This window comes from Meleagris gallopavo, chromosome Z (genome assembly GCF_000146605.3).
Source record: "Meleagris gallopavo isolate NT-WF06-2002-E0010 breed Aviagen turkey brand Nicholas breeding stock chromosome Z, Turkey_5.1, whole genome shotgun sequence".
NCBI lineage: Eukaryota > Metazoa > Chordata > Aves > Galliformes > Phasianidae > Meleagris > Meleagris gallopavo.
Window position 1 is genome coordinate 50,522,934 of NC_015041.2, and position 11,061 is coordinate 50,533,994.

Here is an 11,061-nt window from a genome sequence, read left to right on the forward strand (position 1 = left end):
GACGCTCACTCTCTTTCTGACAGATTAGACTCCAGAGAAAACTGTTAATTTCTCTACTGTTATGAGAACTGCCACCAAAGTATTGTAATAGTTTTCTTTCTTAAAACTACTGTGCACATCTGTCATTGTCTGGGCTGGTAATTGTAGTAGCCTTTCTAGTCTTGAGATGCTTACAGGGTACTGCTCAAAATGCCACTAGTTGAGATTAAGAATTTCAAGCTAATGAAATTTTTTGCATGACATGATGGCTCTCTTTCTCTGCATGAGTAATTGAGTTAATGTACATTTGCTTCTTCATTTCAGAAATCACACAATGGCACTAATGCAGGCAGACCTTTCCAGAGCACCATTTCATCAGGTGCACCAGACGTTCCTTATCGATCAACCAAGAGTGTGGATTCAAGTGATGAAAGCTTTTCTGAATCTGATGATGATAGCTGTCTGTGGAAACGAAAACGACAGAAATGTTTCAACCTTCCTCCTGCTAAATCTGAGCCTTTTCCACTTACTCAGAGTCACACGAAACAAACTGCTCTAGGTGGTAAGAAAGTTAACAACATTTGGGGTGTGGTGCTCCAGGAGCAAAATCAGGATGCCGTGGCTACTGAACTTGGGATTCTAGGAATGGATGGAAGTATTGACAGGAGCAGGCAGTCAGAGACTTACAATTATTTATTGGCTAAAAAGTTGATGAAGGAAGCTCAGCAAAAGGAGGCAGAGACTTTGGATAAAGAACTGGATGAATACATGCATGATGACAAGAAAGCATTGCCAGCAGAAGAAGAAAATGGACAAGGCTTTCTCAAACGAAAGCGATCTATAAAAGACAGACTGGGTGAAAGACAAGAAATGAAATACAAAGGAAGATATGAAATAACTGAAGAAGATTCGGAGGAAAAAGTAGCAGATGAAATTGCTTACCGGTAAGCTAGATAATCGTATATCTACTTAAAATATTGGTAAACTATGCATGGAAAAGAACACACAAAAAAAGACCTTGATTTGCTGTCTCTGTGACGCGTTGTACTAGGCTACAAAAGGCATGAATAAGTGCCTTATGGCTATTTCCGAAATCCTGAAATTAAAATGCAGCATTTTATGTGGTGTCTTTTAGAAGCATACAGTAATGGTCTAGCCTTTTTTTCCCTTTTGAGTCAGTCAGGTAGAATTGATTTTAATGGCTTGTTTTTTTTTAACAGTGGCTATCAAAAATACTATTTCTTGTTATTTAGATTTAGTAGTGGCTATTTGAGGAATTGTGCCATGATTAAAGATGTGAATTTTAAGTTGGTAACTAGTGTACATAAGCTGTTGTCACTGTGAAAATGTGGCTAAGTTATAAATCTTTTGCAACTGTAGTTGACTTCAGTAGGATAATGTTTTTGAGGGCACTGCTTCCAAAATACATGTGTTGTTTACATAGATCATCCTATATTCAGAGACATTTCACTGCTGCTCAAACTAAGATTACTAGATGCTAGCACTGAAAGCGAGACAATATTATGAAGCTTTGCTGCAGTTCTGTGCCAGCCTGTGCCAGCCACTGTTAGAGCTACAAAGCTTGAGTTGTGCACAGAATCATTGGTATTGGAAGGGACCTCTGCAGATTGAGTCCAAACCTTTCTAAAGCAGGTTCCCTACAGTAGGTCACACAGGAAAGTGCCCAGGCAGGTCTTGATTATCTCCAGAAAAGGAGACTCCAGAACCTTTCTGGGCAGTCTTTTCTAGTGCTCTGTCTCCTTCAAAGTAAATTAGTTTTTTCTCATATTCAGATGGAACCTCTCATGTTTCAGTCTGTATCCACTGGCCTTTGTTTTGTTGCTGGGCACAGTTGGAAAGAGCCTGGCCCCATTCTCTTGACACCTGTCTTTTAGGTATTAATAAGCATCGGTAAAATCCCCTCTGTTTTCTCCAAGCTGAGCAGTCACAGGGCCCTCAGCCCTTTCTCATACAGGAGATGCTCCAGGCATCCTTGTGGCTCTCTGCTGGGCTCTCTGTAGAAGTTCTTTGTCTTTCTTGAAATGGGGAGCTCAGAACAGGACACAGCACTCCAGATGTGGCCTCACCTAGGCTGAGTAGAGGGACAGGATCACCTCTCTTGACCTGCTGGCCATGTTCTTTTTATTGCACCCCAAGATTGTTTTGGCCACAAGGACATAGTGCTGGCTGACGGCCAAATGGATGCCCAGTTCCTTCTCTGCAGGGCTCCTTTCCAGGAGGTTAGCCTCCAACCTGTACTGATGCACACCATCTTATTCTTTTCACGGTCCTGTGCACTGGGCTAAGAACTTACCTGTTTTCATGTAAGTTTGTTTTCCAAACCAGTTTGCTGCACAATTTCCTTTGAACTTGTACTGGACTAATACTTCGAGAGGAAAAGAAGAAGCATATGGTAGTAGTAAGGTGTACTTAAATTAATTTAAGTTTGACAGAGCTTTTTTTCAGCAACAAAGGAACAAAATTGTTAACTGGAGAACAAGAGTTACACGTCTTACTAATTTGTAGGATGACATCTAAATAAACTGGTTTTGTTGATTGTTGTTTATTTCTGTGATACCTGTGTGGTGTTGCCAGCTGCTGAAATATTGCAGTTAGACTAACGCTGTTATCAGACCTCAGTAGCTTTTCACTTAAGAATTTGAAAACCCAGAGCATATCTCTTGTAATCAAGTTCTCTTTGTTCTGTTGGATTTCATTAAATTAAGGGCAGAAGCCCCCTTTTTTTTAACTGCTTATAGGAATAGCTGCACCAAATTGTATCAGTAGAACTTTGATTATACACGATAGCAGTGTTATTTAAGCTGTGCTTGGCCTTCTATGCCTGGATTTGTAACCTTTTGCAGTGCTGTCCCACACAGTGAACAGAATCCAAAGAGCTTTTTTGTCTGTTTTGTGCCATTTTTTCCCTTTATCTTTTTTGGTTCCTGTTGCCTTGCAGAAATTCAGTGATTGTAGAGGATTAGAGTAAGCACTAGATGGAGATGGAACTGAGCTGCTGTCACTGCTACCAACAGGAAGTCTATTTAACTAGCTCTTTAGAGAATTCTAGTTATCTTAAAGTTGGCTACATCTTTAAGAAACATTTACTCCCTTTCAGTAACTCACAGTTTAGAGCTCATTCCTGTAGATATTTAAGAAATCATTTTATTTCTGAAGCATTGCCATCACTGAATTCAGTGAGATTAAACACTGTATGGGGCTGCTGAATCACGGCCTACACCTCTGATTAATCACCTGAGGCGAGCAATGAGTCAGCCACGGGAGCGCAGGTGAAGGCAATTCACCTATGCTGCAGGAAGGGGTGGAGCCTGGCTCCACCTCTCCTAGACCCATTTAAGAGCTGACTGCCAGAGGGGAAGGATTTCTTCTGGAGATCTGCTCCACTGGAGTCTATCACGTGAGCCCAGGATAGGGTGAGTGTCCTTTTTCCCTACTCTAGTATAATAATTACATCAGCCAAACTCCTGGATATACTATATCATCTGTATATTCATTGATTGTACAACACAAAATACAAAGTGAGGCTGGTTGGGTGAACATTTGAGAGCTTAAACAATTGTTAAATGGAGAGCTTTAATATTTAATTTCACATAATCTGTTCTAAAAATGAAGCAGTTCAAACTAGATAGCCTGGTTGTAGATAGTTGTCCAACTTAATGGTCAAGCAGATTCTATTGTTATAGCTGTTGTAGTGTGAGTAGTTTTGTAGCTTATGTCACTTAAAGCACTTGAATATGTGGTGGTCTTCAATAAATGTTGTAGTTAATGCAGTACGTTGCCCCCCTCTGCTTTCCCTCCCCCCCCACACATTTAAAATCACTCTGCTGTGTAGTTCCAATCACTCTGCTTGGAACTGTGTATCATTAGCTTTGTCATTTAAGGACAAAAAAAAAATTAGAATATGATTCGTGTTTTATACAGTTAGTTTTTTATCTGTGGGCTTATACTTTTTTTCCAGTGGACTAAAGATGCTGGCCAAGCAAATAGATGCTCTGTAAGCTGACTTTGTATTCAAACTCTTAGTTACAATTTAGTGTTATACTCCTTTAATATGTGGCAGACTTTCATCCTCTTGCTTCAGAGGTTTATGTAGGGCTTTGCAGTTTCTGATATAGTTTAACTTTTCACTAATTAATAGAGGGAAAACAGCCACTCAAAGCATTTTTGTTCAGACAGACTTTTAACGTGAATGCATGCTTTAGAGATTACTGTCCTTCAGAAGCTCAGTACTGTAAATTGAGATTTAAGAAGCCACTGAAACACATTTAAGTGTAGAAACTCATTATTAATAGCATAGTTCTGTATCACATAGAATGAATTGCTCATTATGGAAGTGCTGTGGTTGATTTTACTTGAAGTTCTACAGACTGAATGTGTTTGTTTCCCCCCATCTCCTCAAGGCTTTGTGAACCAAAGAAAGATTTGATTGCTCGAGTAGTGAAAATAATTGGAAAGAGAAAATCTATTGAGCTGCTTGTGGAAACTGCTGAAGTGGAACAAAATGGTGGACTGTTCATAGTGGTAAGAAAAATGTGATACTGTGGCAGGGGGTAGAGGGGATGCTTTTTATTTGCAGAATGTTTGTGTAATTCTATTACATAGCTTTCACATTTGACAGGTTCTTCTAGATTCCGTGCATTATTATTTTTTTTTTTAGCAATCTTTCCTTGGGAAGTTTATCTTTTCTCTGAGCAATGAAAGTCAATTAGCAATAAACACTAGCATAACCCTCTAGCGGAGTTTGAGTAATCAGTGAGATGAATGGGTCTGGAAATTACTCCACTTCTTGTCCTCAAATCAGTATCTGATTTGCAGTGATAGCATAACAGTTACCTGCCTTACCTTAGGATGTTTCCCTCATGACCTTAAGACATTCTAAATCTTGAATAAAAGCTTGTACTTCTGGGATGAAGCTTTTAGTAGATTACTCTGTTAAGTCCGATGGTTGTTCTAGATAGCAGCACTGAGCTATCTAGGTTAATCAGCATACAGTCAGAGGTCAGCATGGTATGTTGCAGGTGTTCCTAATGTCACTTCCAAAACATAACTCTCAGTAGGGAATCTGTTAGCTTTGTTGTAAGACCTGTGTACCAGCAGTGCAGAACTGAGGACAGATTTCTTTTACAAGTCAAGGTAAAAATTCTATACATAATGATCAGGTTATCAGTTTCTGTGTGTGTTTTTGTTAAATAGCGAGCTGTGGGGTGAAAGTTGATTGTTTGTTTTTTAACTTTCGTGGTTGCAAGGCAGGAGGTAGGTTTTCCAGCCAGTGACTTCTCTTAGAAGCAATGTGTTTTTATGAGTGATTTAAATTATAATCAACAAGTATTCACCATGAAGATGAAAGGGTACAACTCCTAGTGGCACCTTTGGCTGCAGGTCAGCATATACCATTTGAAAGGTAGATACAGTGTACGGTTTTTTAAATTGAGATTTTGTGCTACTAGTATGATAAAAATTTGTGGTGTCTGCTCTTTCAAATTGAGCTTCCCTGTTCTTAAACTTCTGGATTGTGTTGTTTGTTATTTACTAGAAAAGCATTGCTGTTAATAGAGTATCAGGACATTGGAGTAACAGTTCAACTTCATGTACTCTGAATGGTAATTGTAAAATATTCTGGTAGTTAGTCTTTATAATTTACAGAGGTTTCAAAGCTGTCTATTCATGCACCAGCATGATACTTCACTGTTGTTCATTTGAAATCTACTGAAGTGTGGAGCATGGAACTAACACGTTACAGGCAGAAACTTTTGCCTTGGGAGTAATGCAAGATCCTGCAGATAAACAAATGAGATTTCACATAATTTTATGAGATTAATTTTTGAAATTTTACTAGGCTTCCTTGTTAATAATGTTCTGAATATCTAACCTAATATATATGTGTTATTCCAGATGGCAGTGAGAGTATCTGAAATACATAAGTACTTTGTTTTTTCACTGTCAAAATTAGATTTACTTATGAACAGTTGATATTTCTGTCCACATGTAGCAAGCTGGTTGTTGACTATATCAGCCATAAACAAAAATTAAAAAATAGCCAGGGTTTTTGTGGTTATGAAACAACTAGAACATCAGAACTTTGTTTTCTGAATTCAGTTTCAATAGAAAGCATTGTATTTTATGCCATTCTTGTATCAACAATTACATTTTAATTTTGCTAACATTGCTAATTTTTTCTTTCTATGTAAAGAACGGTACTAGGAGAAGAACACCAGGGGGTGTTTATTTAAACCTGCTGAAGAATACACCCAGTATCAAAGAAGAACATATCAAGGTAAAATTGTTAAGAGTGCATGTGATTGTCCAAAGTTAATTTTGTGGAGTTTTTTTTTTTCTGCTAGAGAGCTTATAACTGAGTTCTTCTCAAGACTTCTAGCAATTTTATTATTTCAAAGAAAGGTGCTTTTCATATTCAAAATATACGCAAATAACAGTTCACAAACTGCATTGACACCTGGCTAAAAAAAAACACCATTTATGTATTGCCAGTGACAGAAAACAGATGAGGAAACCGTAGCACCTGATGAAGAGTTGCATACTGAATTTTTCATAATTTTTGTATACCCTACAGTAATGTTATTTAGAGTTGTCTTTCTACTTGGACATTGCTTAATTATACATTAATTTAATAATTTGCTCTTAATAAAATATTCTTGTCTTATATAGCTTCAGCTGTAGCACCAGACAATACTTTCCCTTTATCCAGATTATTATCTGAATCTAGTCTTAATTGCTCACTGGTCTAATGTGCTTGCCACACTAGCTTAGTGACCTTGTAAATATTACTGCCTTTCCTTTCATAGTGCTATATAGTCTGAAATGTCTTTTTTTTTTTTTAATTCTTTTAAAGCTGTTTTACTTATTTAGCTCACTTGTCATGTTAGCCCACCATTTTGTACTGGGAATTAGAGGTGAATCAGTTTAATCTGGGATTGTCTGTCACATATTAAAAATCCAGAAAAACAACAATAACAAAAAAAAACCAAACAAGCACAACCTTCCATAGCTTACAATGGTTGCAAAAAGTTGTGGGTTTGATTATTTTGTCTCACTTTCAGGAAAATGTACTGTACACCCCCTCATCCATGCCTTTATGATTGTGCCTTGTTACTCTCTTGCTGATTTTTGTCAGTTGTTTAATGAGACAGCAGTTCTTACTCAGTGAACCTGACTGATGGTGTGAGACACCATTTGATACACAGTTTGATAGAAAAAAATGTGTAATCTTGTTATCACAGAGGTTGTCGTGTACAACTCACACATCTGTGTACTTACCATTTGACTTGCATCTCTTGGAGTGAAAAAAGCATTAATGTTTTCAGTGTGAGACTTTGATTTTCATTCTTAAAAAATAGAAAAAAAGGCATGTAGCTGCAGTTAGTTAATCTACATACATGATCTTTTCCACCTTTGAAATAAGGAGGAAGCTTCTTAAAGTTGTGCTTTATAGGAGTGAAAACGTTACTGGCATTCAAAAAAGTTTTGCTGTAGAGATGTGGCCTCAAATTTCATTTTTTGAGGAAGAGTTTTGTCAAAGTGCAATAGAACCTTTTGCTTGAGATTTCACTATAGGCTACCTTTAACTGTTTTCTTTCATCTTGACATAAAAGATTTTCTTTTAAAATCAAGAGTGATGTAGGTTGAAGGAGACCTTTGCAAGTCCTTTGGTCCAGCCCACCTGCTCAAGCAGGGCTCCACTGGAAGAGATTGCCAAGAGCCATGTCAAGATGGCTTCTGATCGGTGGAATTCCCATTTCTTGAAACAACTCTGGGAAGATATCTCTGCCAATGCTCAGTCATTGTCATAGTCAAAAAGTGTCAGCCAGTGTTCAGAGGGAACCTTCTATCTTTGTACTCATAGCCTCTTATCCTTTCTCTGAGTACCACTGAGAAGAGCCTGACTTTTCATTTATTTGCACTCTCCCTTCAGGTGTTTATACATAAGATCTCTCCTTGAGCCTTCTCTTCTCCAAGCTTATATCTTAGTGTCCTCTAATTGTAGTCTCTCCAGTCTGTATGTCTTCAGTACTGGGGAGCCCAGAACTGGACGCGCTACCTGAGGTGTGGCTTTTCCAGCCCTAAGGAGGGGGAAGGGTTCATTTCCCTGCACCTGCTGGCAATATTTGCCTAAGGCAGCTCAGAACATTATTATCTTTCTTCGTGGCAAGGACACACTATTGGCTTCTTGTTCACCTTTATGTCTACTAGGATCTCTTGATCCTTTTCTGCCACTATATTTTCTGGGCATTTGGCCAGAAAAGTATGTCCTTGTGTCATTCATCTGCAGATGTAGAATCACAGTCATCAGGGTTGGAAAAGACCTCCAAGATCATCCAGTCCAGCTTTCCACCTACCACAATATTTCCTCACTCAACCATGCCCTTTAGTACGACATCTAAACTTTGCATTCTTTTTGAACTTTGTGAAATAAAGTCTGGATGAGGAGCTACAAGATATGGTTTAGTAGCTTGTGTTAGTAATGGTAATCAGAGGATGGTTGGACTAGGTGATCTTCTAGATCCTTTCCAACGTTGTGATTCTATGGTTCTGTGAAATTGCTGTCAGTCCGTTTCTCCAGACTGCTGAAATCCCTTTGGATGGCACCAGCATGGCACTGGTGTATTAACCACTCCCAGTTTTGTGTCATCTGCGTGCTTGGAATGAAAAATTTAGTGTTGCTTACATAAAAGCTTCAAATCAAACTAAGTGCAATTTGTACTCCTACTCTGAATAATGTGAATGTTCATTACTGTTGAGCAGTATTAGAAGTTAAAAGGATTTTTGCTTGATGTTTTCTTCAGGAAATTAATGTCTTTTTTTTTTTAATTTATATTTTCATTCAAGGAAATATTCTATCTGGAAAACCAAAAGGAATATGAAAACAAAAAAGCTGCTAAGAAGAGAAGAATACAAATTCTAGGAAAGAAGATGAAAAAAGCCATTAAAGGGCTTAACCTGCAAGAATATGATGATGCGTCTCGTGAGACTTTTGCTAGTGACACAAACGAAGCTCTGGCTTCTCTGGATGATTTACAGGATGGGCATCATGAAACCAAGATGGAACCTGAAGATATTATAGAAATTGATAATGCTCATGATTTGGAGATCTTTTAGATACTAAGGATAACAAAGTCTCTGTAAAACGTATGAAACTTCTAAAATTATACCATAACTTCTTGTTTTCATAAATTGCAGAAACATAGGAAATATTTGATAAAGAAGAAAATGGCATGGTTCATAGTTAAGTTTTAACACCATGAAAGATGTTAACTGTCTTATTATTTGTTTGCTGAATCCTCAAAAATTGATAAGATTTTTCTCAATAACAGTTCTGCATCAGTGTTATATAGGAAAGCTGTTTTAGCCACATGTTAATTTTAGTAATATCTAACAAAAGAAATCCAGCTTAATCTGCTGAAGCTGACAAAGTTGCCATTAAATAGGAGATGTTCCTGATTACACTTGAACAGATACACAGTAACAGAAAAGTTATTCTTGATGTAAAAGATTATGTAATGTTACTTTGACCGTGTGCTGACAAGAACAGCAGTGTTTATGTGATTAAGACCTGTAAAATGAGATCAGTTTGTGAAATTAACTGCATTTTAATGTTGGCAATCTTAGAAGAACAATCTTGTAAATAGGTACTGCTGAGCAATGTATGTTTTAAATTTCTGCAGTTTATTCCATTTAATAATAGTGGTTTGAGCTTCCTAATTATTCTACCTAAACTTTTTCTATGAATAAACATGCACAAATGACACATCTTTGTTCTAAAACGCAGCTCTTTCTGATTAGAGAGATTGTATTAATGTGTTTGCTTTGAGTGTCTTTATACCCTACATGCAGGTATAAACATTGCAGTTCTTGTTTCCAAGCTTTTTCTTGTGGTAGAATGAAGTAATGTGCAGCTTGCAGGAATTATAAAGTTTATGTTTGCTGAATTTTAAGAAAACAAGGTGTGCAAAGGTAGCTTCTACTTGACACAAAACACCTTTTGAAGTTTGAAGATAATGTTTTGGTTGTAACTGAAGAAAGTTTGTGACATTGATGTGTATATGTTTACTTTGTCACTACTGAGTTGTGTTTTCTGTGAATAGACACATTATTTTGCAATATAAAATACTGTTGTGATTTAATTGGGCAGGCAGTGAAGTGCCACACAGATGTTTTCTGATTGCCATGTCCAGGGGAACTGGGGAGAGAATCAGAGGAGAAAAAAAAAAGGTAAAACTCATGGATTGAGATAAATATAACATACTAAGGCAGAAAACTAAGGGAAAATAGTAGTAATTATAATAATATGTATCTTTTCAATACAAATGATGCACAGCACAATTGCCATCTGCTGGCTGATGTCCATCCCGTCCCCAACAAGCAGCAGCTGTCCCCATCCCTACCCCTTGTTCCAGCCAGCTTCCCCATTTTTGCTGCATGATGTCATATGGTATGGGATGTCCCTTTGGCCAGTCTGAGCCAGCCATCCTGGCTCCCCTGTGCACTGCAAACCCCCTTGCTGATAGAGCAACGTGAAAAGCAGAAATGTCCCCACCTCCATGCAGCACTGTTCAGTTACAACCCAACCTGGTGGCTTTTTTCTCCAAAGCACAACTGGCCTTCATAAAGAAAATCAACTAACCTAGCTGAAGCCAACAAACATTTTGGTGTTCTTAATGGATTAATTGACTTCTAAAGCCAACAACGTATCTGTAAACTTTCCTCATTTGGGAGTTCAGGGATTTCAGAAACAAGGCGTGTCACTGAAACACATAATGAAGTTATAAAACTGTCAAGAGCTGGTATTTAAAGGGACCTCCAGAGATCATTGAGACCAACCCCCCTGCCAAAGCAGGTTCCCTACACCAGGTCACACAGGTAGGCGTCCAGGCGAGACTTGAATATCTCCAGAGAAGGAGACTCCACAACCCCCTCGGGCAGCCCGTTCCAGTGCTCCGTCACCCTCACCGTAAAGAAGTTCTTACGCACATTCGTGCGGAACTTCCTATGCTGCAGCTGATGTCCGTTTCCCCTCGTCCTGTCTCCACGTACCACTGAAAAGAG

General features: G+C 38.1%; 1 protein-coding gene across 1 annotated transcript; it reads left to right on the top strand.

The window, feature by feature from the left end:
- Positions 1 to 300: 300 nt before the first annotated feature.
- Positions 301 to 10,123, top strand: PHAX (phosphorylated adaptor for RNA export; the record flags this gene model as incomplete). The annotated part of the gene is made up of 4 exons (XM_010726011.2): positions 301 to 923; positions 4,401 to 4,521; positions 6,191 to 6,274; positions 8,845 to 10,123. Coding segments are annotated over 4 exons (1,098 nt in total), but the record flags the coding sequence as incomplete, so codon positions are not given.
- Between the last annotated feature and the right edge of the window lie 938 nt (positions 10,124 to 11,061).